Consider the following 16,601-nt stretch of genomic DNA (forward strand, 5'->3'; position numbering starts at 1 on the left):
AGTAAACGTAGAACATAAAACGTTATTTCCTTATTCAATCAAATATGGTGTGGGTTAATCTTGATTGACTTTGACAAGTTATATATCATTTTAAAGCTTAGGATGTGCTCTTTCAAGCTCACAGCAAATCTAAAAAAACAATTTGGGTGACTTATTGTTGGTTTTGGGGTGGCTTCCCACAAATGATCAACTCACTCCATACAACGAGCGTTCCCGTGGACTCTGCCGTCCCAACGCTGCTCTCGGCCTGACAACGGTAACTCCCTGCATGGTAGGGCTGGGCATCGGAGATCACCAGACCGGCGTTGGTCTGGACGTTGGACGGGTCGGAGGGGTCAATCTGCAGAAGCATGTCGTCTTTGAACCATGAGACCGTCGGGATTGGGTCACCTATGACGGTGCAGGTAATGGTGGTCTGTGACCCCTGACCTACGGTGACCTCGCCTGGACTGGCTGTGATCTGAGGTGGAACTGCGGAGAGAGAGAACATGTTCAATCTGAATTATATTCCAGGATTGGTAGACGATAAGAGCATTTGCCCCACCTGACGTTACATCATTAAAAAAAAATTAAATGATATTTAAAGGATATTATTAGAAGTCAAATCAATTATTGGAATGTTTGGAAGACATATAAATCTATACATCTATCTACAATGTGCAACGGACAGCCAGTTACTAACTATGATTACAATATGTAATGAATATACAACCAAAGTAATAATCAACCCCAAAAATATATTAATCATTGCAATGTCAGAACTTTGCACAATAGACATGAGCACTTAATGAATTGCATTATCATAATCATTCTTACTTGAAAAAGCTTATAATTCTTACAGGGCAGTGTTAAACATCATTTGAATAAGTTCTATTTTGAAACAATATACATGTACAATACAATATTTTTAAAAATCATATCATGTATTTACTCAGAACTGAAATAAAATGAAAACGCTACAATCACAATTTCAATTTATTAAAAAAGATATGTTATCAAATAGTACCCCACAGATCTTTCTTTGTGTAAAAAAAAATACAGCTTCATGCAACTTCATGGTTTTTTTAAATACACCATTGCCAATTTGGCACCTTTAAAACAATGTGCTCTCACTTTCTCTATATATAGAATTTAATGTGCCAAGCTACAAACAGAGCATGAATTGAGGGAGAGTGGTACCATGTCTTCTGGGTAAACACCACAAAGCAGCTGATGACTGATCTCTACTGAAATATGATACCAATCCTCAAATAGCCACACTGGATTTCACCAATCCATGCTACCCTAATCTGCACAAAACTGAGTGATTAACACAAATTAGGCTAATTTGTGAGCCAGCTTATACTATTAGCAAAGAGTCATGCCTTCTTTCAGCGAACATGCCTCGAAGTAATATGGTATAACTTGGCAATATTCCATTTAAATACCACACTGTGTGTGAGTGTATTTTTGTATGTATTTTTCTTATTTACTCTCTAGAATATCATTGTATATATTTTCATCATACTATTGTTGTAATGTTCTATGTAAGGAACCCCTCTCACAAGCCTGCTTCTATGGGGTTTCAAACCTATCATGTCTTCTTATTTTTTTGTTAAACTATTAAATATATCTCTTGTTTGATTGGTTTAAATAAAACTTGAACTCCCTTGAGACATGAAAAACTTTCATTTTTTTCAACAAGTTTTCACATATTTTTCATTTTTTTTGCAATAATACATTATACATAGTAACAGAGAGTTTGTTAAACATCCCCTTGAAGAAGTGAAAAACCTGTATTCAGATTTCCATCCACCAATTTTCGTGAATTTTTCATTTTTGCAATTAAATAATGTAACAGCGAATTAAGCTTTTTATCAGCACAAATGAGTAATACACATCCTTGAAAAAGAGAAAAACCTAAATTTAGATAGTTCCATTGATCAGTTTTCCCATATTTTTTATTTTTTTTTACAATAATACAATGTACATATCAACAGATTATCAATCTTTTTATTAGCACAAAGATTAATGATACAATGACCATTTTAAAAATAATTCAATGAATACATATCTTCATAATCTTAAAATAATTATTCAAAGAAGGTTCATATATGACGGAAAATCCTTATATCTTTGATAAATATGTGAATTGCACTTTTTAAAATCCCACATTTTTAAAGTTCCAAACACAATTAAAATATTAACCCCCTCCCAAAAAAAAATTGAGTGAATGGGTGAAAGAAGTCCTAACGGAAGTCTAGGGACTGAAACTTAATATTGCATTTATACATAATAAACTAAGCCAACCATTTGGCACATTTTCAAAGAATTAAGATAAAGAAATCAATACATACTAAGTACATTAACAAATGCTGATGCTGTGGCTGTGTTGTATAGGTTAGTAGATTCACACCGGTATGTTCCCTCATCAATAGCGACTATGTTTCGGATGTGAAGTAGCCCACTGGACCTGTGTGGAAGTAAAATGGAAAAAGGAAGGGACTTTCAGATTGTAAAAATGGAACAATATATGTACTTCTCCTCTCAAAAAAAAAAAAACTACCCGAGGCCCCACAGCTACATGCTTATGATGATAAGGAGGAGGAGGGTGATGATGATGGCGATGGTGCATGATGAGGGTGTTGGTGATGATGATGAGGATGATGATGACGATGATGATGACAGTGATGATGAAAATGATAGTGATGGCGATGATGACTGAAATGATGATAACAGGACAAAAAAAACACCAAAAAGATTAGCCTGTCAAAAACACAAACTAAACAAACTCTATATTAACACCATGCTAACAAAACTGATCTTTGGCAGCCAATCAAACAAAAGTATAGCAACTCGAGCGTCAAGGGACGATTTGCAGACATCCAGCCGATACCACTGTATTGCCAGACAGGTGCAATTACAACCAGCTGGAAAAAAAGTTTAGAACAAATTGGTATGAACAGGTCAAAAGCTGTGATACCTGTATAAGTCTAAAATATTTTTTTAATTTGTTCATCATTACTACAGTTGTGTTTTTATTAGTCATATAACCAAGCATTGAGCATTTATGATTCTAAATCATAAGTATACAATTCATTATTTTATTTCATTTTATTCAGGGATGTACATGTAGTCGAAGCCTGTAGTTCCAAGTCACAAGGACCTCGGAGGAAACCTTGTCTCATAGACTTTGTACATGTGAATCAGGATGCCACAGCCGGCAAAGAGTGGCCTTGAGGATGGCCTCGACTACAACACTAAATTCACTATCAATGAAATAAGAAAACTGTGAAAAATTTTCATGCTATCAATCATGCTTTTACATGAAATTTCAAAGTGACTCAAACCATAAAAACAAAATCTGTTGAATAATGGTATATACCACTACTACTCATCATATTTAAAGATTAAACGTAAGTTTAAAATTGTTTTTTGAGAGGAACTGCCCTGGATATATTAAATAAAGACAAAAAAGAAACAGCCGGCCTTTGTTAACAGGTTTTGAATTCAATTAATTACAACAACGGGGCACAAAAATAAATCACTCTCTTTACTCTATACTTGAAAAAATGTATCATTATTTATCAAACTATAAAATCTATCCTTAATCTTTACATAAATATTAAATCTCTTATCATTCTGTTCTCAAATCTCTACTTATTCTTTACTGAAATATCAAATCCCTCCTTATTTCACACTGAAATAATATGGTACCTACCTTCCTCACCCATTTATAAAAAAATTAGTTCTAAATGTTCCACTTTTAATAAAAAGTAAATGTGCATCTTAAAAAAAAATACTAGGTTTATAAGGGTATGATTATCTATGTCTCATCACTAATCTATCAAAAGTAAAAAAAAAAACTCAGGGCAAATCTAAGTTTCTGTCAGAAAAATCTGTTTCTCTTCACAAATTAAAAATGAGAAAATCAGGGCAAATCAAAGTAGTGACGAGAACAATCTGTTTCTCATCACTCTCTCCGTCTCGATTTGAGAACACCCAAACAATCGGGTTTACAAGCGACTATTGTCTTGGGGACGGTGGGTCGATATCCTGCCTCGAAAAAGGACTGAACGTGTCTGGTGCGGAAAAGCAGGGGGTAATTGATGAACATAAGTTTGGACAAGAGGGTCATGTGACTCAGTGCGACCAATCAGCTGGGAATGCTCAACGGCTGGTGATGACACCTCTCTGTCAAGATCACTATCTCTGCATTGTCCATTTCTGTTGTTTTTGTTGGTCAAGCTTCTGAGAGGGCGAGCTCTGCCCATGCCAGATTATTAAGGCCACATGTACGTTGCTTTCGTGTATTATTTCTAAGCAACATTCGAGAGAAACTGTGCGAGGGATACTGAGATGAAGAATTGGTGGAGACAGAGATGAATAGAGAGAGAGAGAGTAACAGAGAGAGAAAGAGAGAAAAAGGGAGAGACAAAGAAAGAACAATAGAGAAAGATGAGAGAGAGAAGAGGTTAAAAAAAGAGTGTGAAAGTGGAGGATGAGGGGAGAGAGCGACATAAAGAGAAAGGCGAGGGAGAGAGAAATAAAGAGAAAGAGGGAAGGAGAAAGAGAGAGGGAGAGGAGGTGAGAGGAGGAAGAAGATGAAAGAGAGAAAAAGGAGAGATAAAGGACAAGAGAGAAAGATGAGATAGGAGAGGGAGAGAGAGAGAAGAGTTATCAAAAGGAATGTGAAAGTGGGAGGATGAGGGGATAAGAAATAGATAAATAAAAAGAGGAGAGAGAGGAGGTGACAGAGGGAAGAAGATAGAAGGGATTTTAACAAAGAAATTGAAAGGGGGATGTGGGAGAGAACAGCTATCAAGATGGGGGGTTAAAAAGAGGATATAAGGAAAGGGAAGGAGAGACGGAGGGGTGAACAAAAATAGAAAGACAAAGATAAAGGAAGTTTGATATCAAAAGAGAGAGAAAAAGGGAAAGAGGAAGAGGGAAAGAAAAGAAGAGCAGAAAGACAGATGTAAAGATGATCGAGAAAAAGCAAGTGGGAAAGCACAAGAGCGAGATGAAGCATGGAAAACATTAAGAGAATACTTATTACATGCCTATACACCAAAAAAAGCATCTTATTTACCCAATGGTAGTCCGTTCATCTGCTGTCAGCTGTCGGCCATCTTTGGACCATGTGATAATTGGTGCGGGGTCACCCTCCGCCACACATGTCAAACTCAACTCATTACCTAGAACCACTTCAGTGCTGTTGGGAGGACTGACGATGCTTGTTCCAACTGCTCCAAAATTAGAAAAAGAAGACAAATCAATAGAAAAAGTGCCCCCCCAAAATGGGAAAAGTAAATTATACAAAGCTTTTTACAGAGAGAAAGACATACAGGTAGACAAACAGCATGCAAAAATAATGTCTCAAGCAATCACCTACACTGAATGGAGGCTTAAAATATAAAAACATCTATTTTATCCAGCGTGTGCCAAGGAACATACGTCAAGCAGATTTCTCATTTAAATGCCCTTTTTTATATAAAGAATTGCCTTATGTTAACAAGAAATCATATTTCTACAGCAAATAATTTTATTTCTCAACTATTTGCATAGTTAACAAAATGCAATCCTTGATATTAAGAATGGAGTTCATTATTTACAAGGGATGAAATTAGAAATGATTTGCCATTAGCATACGCTTGCTGTTAAATGTCTAGGTGTGGCAGCACCCTCACAACATGAAAACAAGTTGTCCTATTCCCAAAGACGATACCCATCCCAGGCTATACACATAATAGGGAGTGTTCACAACCACTACACAGACGCTTTCTGGAACATAGTGAATCTATCATCAAAAGCCCTTTATCACAAAGCAGCCTTGGTCAACAGTCTGTGAATAAGAACAGCAGTGTCATCCTGGACAAACAACACTTCTGCCATTTTTCATCAGATCTCAACCTAAGAAGTTTTGACAATGACCTCAAATCTGTCCATTGTGAATTGATGGGCATTTTCAATAGAATTTACTATGTTGTAGAATCTGTCCCTGTAGTAATTGTGATTATCACCCGTATCAGACATCTGAGCTGGTCATTTACAAAACCGTATTGCCCTAGATTCATAAATATCGGGAAGGGATAGGTATATTATTTGTATTTTCCTCGTCCTCAATGCGCATATTTACTTTGCATGCAGAGACGACGCAAAATATACCTTTGTATTTTCCCTGGTCTCACATCCGGGCATTTGAGGATGCGTATAAAGAGATATGATCTGCGCGCCAACAATATACGTCATAATAAAGACATCACTGGATCCAAGCGCTTGCAAGTACGTCATAATGGTAAAGTGCAGAGCCTAGACCCTTATATTAACAATACACAATATAACTATTTTAAAAAGAAATATCACCATTATCACGATTTTTGCTCTAGATATCTGATTTGGATGATAATAAAAATATTGACTGGCTCTTCTTTCGGGGAACATCAAATATATTGCCCTTAAAAGACACATATTGCCCTCGTCTAAAGACTCGGGCCAATATGATTCTTTTGCTGGCAATATATTTGATGTTCCCCTCAAGGCCAGTCAATATTATATAAAAACTTGCTATTGCCACCTTATTGTCAACTTATCAACAACAAAACCCACCGATATAGAACTCTATTGTTTCCTGTATCGTTATCAAGACATCCGGCCTCGGATCAGTTTTGTCATAAAAGGAGCTAGAAAGTGAGACGCGATTGATCTTAAAAACAGGAAGTCTGTTTTTAATTGATGATGGAAGGAACACATGGATTCTTGCTTGAAAAGTCAGTCAACCTCTTCTGCTACCAAATTCATATTTAGGGGTTAATAATTTTCCCATTTTCCCTTCTTAAACTCACAATATCATCTGATTTCATTTTTTGTTAAGTTATATACTGTAGTAAATGAACATATGACTGCACAACCATACATGTACATATATACAGCATATACCGGGGGGGGGGGTAGGGCTTTAGTTTTCTTCTCAAATACACAAGGATACTAAAGAATAGTTGACTTAAAGGAGAGTCACTGATTATCCCGAAATTACTATTCGTTTTCAGAAACCATATACATGAAAAAAAGCATTTGCAAATGTACATCCACGTGTAAGTAAATTATGAAATTTAGTGTCAGATTTGTCCCCCTTTTTGCATTAGGTTTCTTTATACATGTCAGGTACACTGTATGAATATTTTCATATATTTTTATTTTTCACTATAATTTGGGTGATGTTTTCAATATACTTATTTTCAAATATATCTTATGTAGTTTCACAAATATTTGATGATTACAGTATGTTATGCTTACGTAATTATCATATTTGCTCTTTTCACACATTACATGTATATTGTTCTTTTTAAGTACAACATTTTGCTGATACAGATTTTTGTCCAAAGAGTGGTAAATAATTGAATAAAAAAATCTATATTATGAAAAAATATATAAATGAAAAAGTATTGTTGCAGCTTGCTTCAAACACAAACTCTAATCATACCCATGCCTATGGAGGAAGTCATTCGAATTTGGTACAAAAATATGCAACATTTTGTTGATAGGGTGTTTCGTCCCGAGTGGCATCAAAATAATAAAAAAAAAATAACTTAAAAAATAGGTCATGATGTTGCAGCATAGCTTAATTTTAAAGTAACTAATTACATCCATGTCTATGGGGAAGCCATTCACTTTTTGTATTGGACATAAATGTCAAAAGAATCCTTTCAAACACTTCTTGAATTTGATTGATGCTTCTCCACCTCGGAAGTCAATCCAAAACAGAGATCGATGCTGCAGTCACAACAACAAAACAGACTCCAAACCGACTGTCTGTATGCCATTCAAAACAGTGTAATAAATTTGCTTGGTCAGGGTTCAGATTTGCTTGGTGTGACTGAGTGTAAAGTAGTGTTCAAGGGAGATTTTAAGACTAAGAACAACTTAATGTTCAATTTGGCATAAAGAATAAAAAAAAACCCTAGCAGAATGGGTAAGATTATTAGGTGGTTGTAATACAAAACACAAAAATACTGGTAAAAATATCATCAATTGACAAGTGTTGATCAAAACTCCAATAGATGGTCAAATATTAGCCAATAATTGATTAAAATCAAGATTTTTCCCCAATCACTGAGCTATTAAAAAGTTGGCAAATAAATTAGTTAAACCAATTATCCAATGAATATACTTTATTAAGATACAATTTTTTTTAGCAATTTATAGAAAAAAATCATTATGCGTAAGTAGCAGGCGTACTACTGCATGAGACAATAGAAATCATCTGATTACAATTGCTGTTATCTAATTCTATTTATTCAATACAACTTATATTTTAGGCTTTTTCGACAGATTTGCTTTTTAGGATTCACATACTTTTCAAGTTCGAGTCGGGACAAATACTTTTATTGTTTAAAATAGATATATATGAATTCAAAAGTTGAAGAGTCTCACAGATTCATTAGGAAGTTAAAAGAAGATTCCTGAAGTTAAGGGCAAATGTGAAAGGATCTTCAGGAATTGGAAGTGTGTGGAAGGATCAATCAATCTTTGATGGAAGTGAGATTAATCTTTTGCGGTTGTTCCAGTGCCAACAATAATTTCACGGCAGGTAGGACTTTATATTTCTTCTGCTTCTTCAACCATCCGTCTTCTCTTTCCACATGCCAAATAAAGAAAATAATAACTCATGAGTCTGAGCCGCCATATTTTGCAGAATTTCTCCCTTGACACCACTCCCCTCCCTTACCTCATCCACACACACAAACACACACACCCACAAAGGGGCAGCCTTATGCTTTAACCAAGTAGTGAAAAAAAAAAATGCAGAAATTAAGCCAGAAAGAAGTAGAAGAAATAAGAAAATAAGAAGAGAACACTAGGTAATGTAAATTTGTACTATCACATTAAATAGACGAAAAAGAGCTTGCCTTTAGGTTATCTTGCACCCCCCAAATATTCTATCCCAACCCCTGCATACATATGTACGGAAACATGATTTGTACTACCACTTTAGGTCATGTAGCCCCCCCCCTAATATTCTATCCCAACCCCTGCATACATGTGTATGGAAACATGATTTGCACCATGACTTTAGGTCATCTAGCCCCCCCCCCCCCCCAATATTCTATCCCAACCCCTGCATACATGATTTGTACTATCACATTAAATATAAGAAAAAGAGCTTGCCTTTAGGTCATCTACCCCCCTCCCCCAAATATTCTATCCCAACCCCTGCATACATATGTACGGAAACATGATTTGTACTACCACTTTAGGTCATGTAGCCCCCCCCCTAATATTCTATCCCAACCCCTGCATACATGTGTATGGAAACATGATTTGCACCATGACTTTAGGTCATCTAGCCCCCCCCCCCCCAATATTCTATCCCAACCCCTGCATACATGATTTGTACTATCACATTAAATATAAGAAAAAGAGCTTGCCTTTAGGTCATCTACCCCCCCTCCCCCAAATATTCTATCCCAACCCCTGCATACATGTGTATGGAAACATGATTTGTACTACCACTTAAGGTCATCTAGCCCTCCCCCCTAATATTCTATCCCAACCCCTGCATACATGATTTGTACTTTCACATTAAATATAAGAAAAAGAGCTTGCCTTTAGGTCATCTACCCCCCTCCCCCAAATATTCTATCCCAACCCCTGCATACATGTGTATGGAAACATGATTTTTACTACCACTTTAGGTCATCTAGCCCCCCTAATTTTCTATCCCAACCCCTGCATACATGATTTGTACTATCACATTAAATATAAGAAAAAGAGCTTGCCTACCCCCCCCCCCCCCTCCCCAAATATTCTATCCCAACCCCTGCATACATATGTATGGAAACAGGATTCATTTAAAGTAAGGTGCTAAGAAAGGTTGCAAAATGACCCTATCCCCTCCCCATTTTCAAAATTAAACTACAATCACACAAATATTATAAAGAATAAAATGATGTGAGCACATTTAAAAAATACCAACTTTCCTGGGCCTTCCAAAATTAAAATTCTCATATTATAATGTGAGTGCATTAGGCCCAATTGGAAACTTAATCATTAAGTACTGAACTTAATAAAATCAAGCCCACCTAAATCACAGATTCAATTAATCATTTTCCATGAACTTCTGACAAAAAGAAACTTCGGACTTCTTAAAAATACAGTATCCGGTGGGAACCATGTTTGATGGAAACAAACATCTTTTGTTTCAAATTCTCAGATTAAATAATTGTTTTCTTTTCTATTTTTAATTTTTCTCCCAATAAATAGCGGTTAAAAGGAAAAATCTATCCCAGAATGCATCTGACGGACGTACCTGACACTGTAAATGTTGCAGACTGTGATGTCACCTGCCGAGGGATGAAGTCATTGCTGGCCACGCAGAAATAAACCCCCTCATCTGATTTCATAGCAGCAGAGAAATAGAGGTCTCCTTCACCTGAAAAAAATGTATGAACAAATTTAAATTTTACTCTTTCAATCAATACTAAAATTTGCTGTATATGTACCAATTCTATTGTATTTCAGGCTCGCAAAGTCATATTTTTTGCATAATGCAAATTTTGAATGCATTAATTTGCTCAAAACACTCACCATTAATCTCAAGCAAAATTATTTTCTTGTAAAACTCTGCTTCCCAGCGTAGCCTCTTCATATATCACCCAGCATTTCAAACTAGTCTTAGCTATAACCTCGCTGTTATCTTTAGTCTTGAATATGCCCAGGGCCCTGTTGAATAAAAGTTACTATGGTAACTTGGCCATCCAATGGTATCGAAGTACCATGGTACCGAGGATTAATAGCCAATCAAAAGCAAGGATTCCTTTGCAAGTTACCATAATGATAACTTTTATGCAATGGGGCCCAGATGGTATAATTTTCACTTTGCATAATTATTACTTTGTACTTTAATTCATTAACATTTATCAAGATGCATAGGCTACATGTAAGTGGTGGAAGACTGATGGGACATCACTGACTTATTTTTATGCTTTTTGAAATACATGTATTTGTAGACTTGACATCGGGGTGAACCTCCCATTACAGACTTTAATACAAGGATGAAAAAAAGAAGGAAAAATGAAGATACTTTTTAAAACATACACATAAAAAGAAGAAAAAAACATACAAATAATTTTTAAGGATACATATACATATACATTGTAGTTCTTGAAGATCTTAAGTTATGAAATGGAATGATATGAATTTGCAATTTTGACCCCGTGCCACTTCAGCAATGACTTTGCGGAACGTCCTGTTAGCAAACACACGCCACAGCCCATAAAGACGTGAATACTGCATTCTGTCCAAGCTCTCACAGATTGCCACTGACAGAATCTATCATTCACATATGCCAGAATTAGACTAGTCCATATCACTCTCGAACATCATTTTCTTGGACTAGAGCCGGTCCAGTGCGTCTGTCCTTTTTATTTGCGTTGACTTGAAAAATTACTTTGGAAGAATCTTCAATGACTCTGGCAAGGTCAGAAGGTGACAGAGGTATGAATTCAAAGGATTAAGAATGTACTGTACATGTACATGTAGTTGCATCAAACAATTATTCGGTGAGAAAGTCTTTAAAATCAAGGTTAATTGTCCCCATAGATCTAGATCTGGTACATTAAAAACCCAACTATGTGGCAAATCACGAAATCTTAGCTCTAAACCGACAACTCTTATAATCACTAACACAGGAAAGCATATGTGGGATTGTGATATTGCTTGGAAAAACACCGTAAACATTTTATGGAATGCCCTGTATATTTTGCTCAGTTCTAAGAAATTACACACTAAATTGCTTCCAGGGTTATTCGGAACATTATTTTAATTCATACCTGTACAGGTACACATAAATGTGCTTGGGTGGTAATTTTATTATATTCTGTTCAGACTCATTTTGAGATCATTACCTCATCCCCAGTTGGGGGGAGGGCAGTCTAATATATTTCTGTACACACGCGTGACCAAAAAAACGTGTTTAAAGGGGTGTTTTTTTCACTTTTGGATGTGGTCTGCGCGTGGACTCGTTAAGGGTATAAAAAATGCTGATTTTCAAGAAAAAGGGTGGTTTTAAAAGACTGGTCAATGGTAAAACACAGGGTCAAATGTATTTTGGGTACAAAGTTTGTTTTTTCTCCCAAAGCTTTCTTTTAAAGACTAGCCAAACGTGTTTAGGGTATGTTTATCCCAAAAACTTTTTCCCCCGAGGTCATATTTCTGAGACAACTTTTTTAGGCGCCAAAATGTGTAAATAAAGCCTGCAAAAACTTGTCTAGGGGGTTATTTTGCACACAGAGAACAAATTGTTTAGGGGGCGTTTGGAAATTCCTTGGTCACGCCGGTGTACAGTAATATATTTGACTCCCGGCCTCATCCCCTTCTCATTCATCACAAACTCAAATTCCTCAAATGTTAGCTTTCCACAATTTTCACAGAACAAGGGGGGGGGGGTAAATCTGAATAGAGAAGATTCAGACCCACTGCCCCTCCCCTCCCAGATTTCTCTTCTCCTTCATCATCCCAACCCAATTCTCACTTTCATCACTTTTTCCAGAACTAGCTTTTTCGGCTTCCTTCTCCATCAACCGTTTAGTCAAAACAGATCTTTGGTAGACCCTAACTCATTTCCTTGCTTACATCTTAGATATTTACATGTAAGACGAAAGAATGTCATCCTCATCTCATGTTCCTCAGTCTCTGAGGGGTCATTCACACTGAACAAAATATCTTTGGGATTAATCAATTAAAAAGTTTGGGGATTAATTAAAATCAAAAGTGTCAGACGAGGATGGAATATTGAAGTTTTATAATTCAGATTCATTAACAATGGAATAGATTTTTTTTACAACAAAGAAGAAAACCTAACAATATACATTGCTAGCTTTATGTATCATAATTAAAAGAAGATGTTCAGCAACTATTCTAGAACAAACCAAAAAGTTTGATGTCAATTTTCAAGGTAAAAGAGTGTTGACTGAATAAATCTAAAGTTATATAAATACTTCATTCTGAATATTTATGCAGGTAAAATAAATACACAGGGATGGGGGAATTGTGGAGGCTATTTTGCCCCAAAATGTTCAAAAGGGACTAGGAAATAAAAAAAAATGGCCCCAGAAAATCCACACTCATTGTAATGATAAGCTTATCCAACGTGGCAGATTTAGGCAGTAGGTTGCAAAAAAGAGCCCCCCCAAAATAAATGCTGTAATAGTTCATAATTTTTTTCTTAAAATATGAAATCAAATTAGAAGCTCTATATTGCATACCGGGACTACCATCTGGGACACCTTAACATAAAGCTTAGAAACTGATCAATTGGCTGATTTCTATGATTGATTCCATTGAATATTGTAAAATGATCAATTGCTGCACTTTATGTAACAGGCCCCTGGACATTACACTGGACACTATCCATACATGTATGTTAACTTTTATATGACACCTAGATAGATCCTTGTGATTTGATTGGTTGTTTGGTATCGTTCATTCAGCCCATTTTGCAATGACGTCATCAACCGTGCACTTTTGGATCCATTCATTGTGCAATTTTAGATCCATACGATTTTGTCCATTGCAAGCGTACACCGAGACTGCAGCTCTTGCTACAGCTGCAGGCACCAGCAGTGCGCATGTTGTGATGATGTAACAATCAGCAGACCGAACTCGCACTCCATTGCACTCATGAACATTTATTATTTGTATAATATTTGCCATCCATTTTCATGTCAACATTACCGATTTTACATTTTCATTTTTGCAGTGTGAATGGAGCTATATTTGTGCATGGAATCTAGGGCAGGGATTACCAGCTTCCTTCACAAAGCTAGAAAGGTAATGAGTAATGATACAAAAATCAAAGTCCATGAGCACATGCCATTTTTATGGGGGTAAACTCCACATGGGAATATCGAAACAAGTTTTCAGAAGGTCCATGTAACTTGGGTGAACCATGACTTTTGTGAAGCGAAAGAGCTTCATCACAGGAATTGATTGCTATCTTTTAGAAGAAATAAGTTTTTAAACAAAATCAGAATGTCACTACTTATTCAGTAGAAACAAAATATATTCTGAAGTAATTCTTTCGATTCTCAATCTCTTTTGAGGAAAAATATATCAGTCATTTGGTTGATGTAAAATATTACGTGAGCTCGGATCCTCTCAAACTAAAGCATTTTAAATCCACCTTCAAAAGCAGATGAAAATAGTTAGAAAATTCCATATGTTGTCAACTGTGCCTCGGTCAAACTTGCAATCACCTCAGTTGAAGGTGGTCCTCAATTGGCAGCACAACATTTGCTCCAGGTTTTATTCCTTCAAAGATATAGGGTTAGGGTTGCAATAGGGTTTTATGTTTAATAGGTTTAGGGTTAGGATACGGTATAGTGACAAGGGTTGAAGTAGGTCATTCCATTAGTGTGTGGAATTTACAGCAGAAACAAATGTCATGGAAATTCTGAATTGTCTTCTCTTTTAAAGTTTATTAAAAAATTATGTGAAAAAATGAATCCTCTTTTAAAGAACTTTTATATTAATAACAAAGTATTTATTCATTTTCAAATCAAATATGCAACCTCTGCTTAACCTCAAGAGTTGATATAATTTACTAATTTTTTTCCTCACCACATCTTTCATGGAGATTAACATCAGATTACCCTGGTGAAATATATCTACAGGAAAATGTACGGAAATAGGAAAATCATTAAAGGAGGAAGTCCTGTTTTTTCCATAAGATGTGGAATGTTCAGTTTTTATCCTTACATGTTTATTTGACCCCCCCTGCACTATGGCTTAAACTAATACAAGGCAACAAAGGGCCACTGGAATGGATGCCTTCTTTATTCTTTATATTTATTTGATAACTTACAAATTGATTGTCCATAAGTGTTTATTTTTTAATATTGAGAATGATCCAATATGTGTGGATATATCAATCAATACATTTGAACCTTGAAACATGACACTCATTTGCCACAGTGGCCCTCTCAATGTCTTTGGCTGGCCTGCCATATGCCTGCCATGCCCTACCCTCTCCCTAATTCACTTTCCCCATACTTGTCATTTGCATTGAGCAGCATCCCTTCTCAGTTTTCTGACCCCCCCCCATTTCATTGAAACTCCTATCCACTCCTCCCAACTGCTCAATCATATTCCCCAACAAAAATTATTTTATCACCCTAATACATTTCGTTCTCCATCTATGAGTATATAATGTCAGTGAATATATAAACAGTCCTCACTCAAGTGCTCTCTTGCTCTGTTTCATTTCCAGTCTACCCCTCTCTCTGCCCCCACCCCAACCCTACCCCTCCCCGGCTATAACATTCCAATCTAGATAAGAACATTTCATGCAGATCTGACTCAGTGAGTTATCTGATCCAAGAATATTTCCTTTCTTCCTACACTGCAAAGTGTAAGATAGATCCAATCAGTGTATACTTCACAGGAAATGTCAAATGTGCTAATTGCAAGAACATTTAATACAGCTTGGCAAATTTCACTTAACTTCAATAATCTACTGTAGCAGTGGAAAAAGATTTCAACTGGACTTTTTAACACAGATAATAACGCTGGATTTCGGGCCCATACAAACAACCTTTTTTATAATTGCAAAATCTTAAAAATATCTGATTTATATTTGTACAACCTTGGCATATTTATGTTCGAACTCAAGAATGACAATTTACCAGATGCCTTTGCGCCATTATTTCAACGCAATTTCATTGTACATTCCCATTCAACTAGACAAGCTAATCATTACCATCTCCCACAAGCCCGAACTGTTTTTGCTAATAGCACCTTTACTACAACAGGACCCAAATTCTGGAACAGCCTTAATAAGGAACTGGTTGAAAGCCCATCTCTCAATTGTTTCAAACGCAAGCTCAAGTTATACCTCTTGGAGAGGTACAATGCTGGATCGTACTGATGACTGCAATTAATTAATTAATTTTGTCTATTCTTTCTCTTTATATCCCTTGACCCCCCCCCCCCCCTCTTTTTGGTCGTTTTCCAATTTCTTTTTATTTTGCTATTTTTATTTCTATTCGGTTTTTTTCTATTTCATCTTTTTCTGGTAACCTGATGCCATTCGATACCATTTGTGTAAAACAATCTACGTAATAAATATGTATTCCGTTTCCACATTTGTTCGCTCAAAGTAACAACTTATATTTTTCCCCCATTGGGAGCCTAATTTTTTACAAGTTCTGCTTTTTATTTAGGTTTCCTCACTTTTTTTACATTTGTAGTGTACCTTATGCTTAAAAAAAAAAACTTATGTTAGATACTTAATTTTATCATTAATACACAATGTTTATGACCACATTTGTTACGTATATTATGATATTTGTTTTAAAAGTGGAATCAATAAATGAATCAAATCAAATCAGAGATTTAACCAAAGATTGAGAAGATACAGAATTAATATCTTTGCCAACATTGTCCGATATTTATATATCTGTTGAAAATTGGCACATGCATAAACTACACATTAATAATTTTGCAAATAATTATCAAAAAGAGAATTACGAGACTACTCGCAGATCAAATACCACTCAACTAGCCCACTTTACGCAGTGTATACAAAAACTTTCCAGCAGGAAACTTAACCACATGTTCAAAGA

General features: G+C 35.8%; 1 protein-coding gene across 5 annotated transcripts in view; it reads right to left on the bottom strand.

Moving 5' to 3' along the window:
• The window catches only part of LOC121429143 (neogenin-like), a 114,862-nt gene that overhangs the window by 41,028 nt on the left and 57,233 nt on the right, over positions 1-16,601 (bottom strand). For all 5 annotated transcript variants that reach the window (XM_041626070.1, XM_041626065.1, XM_041626068.1 and 2 more), the window contains 4 exons: positions 10,289-10,411; positions 5,072-5,225; positions 2,337-2,452; positions 196-471 (listed from right to left, as the gene is read on the bottom strand). In XM_041626070.1, coding sequence (XP_041482004.1) covers positions 196-471; positions 2,337-2,452; positions 5,072-5,225; positions 10,289-10,411 — 669 coding nt within the window. The remainder of the gene's footprint in view (positions 1-195; positions 472-2,336; positions 2,453-5,071; positions 5,226-10,288; positions 10,412-16,601) is intronic.

This window comes from Lytechinus variegatus, chromosome 15 (assembly GCF_018143015.1).
Source record: "Lytechinus variegatus isolate NC3 chromosome 15, Lvar_3.0, whole genome shotgun sequence".
Taxonomy (NCBI): domain Eukaryota; kingdom Metazoa; phylum Echinodermata; class Echinoidea; order Temnopleuroida; family Toxopneustidae; genus Lytechinus; species Lytechinus variegatus.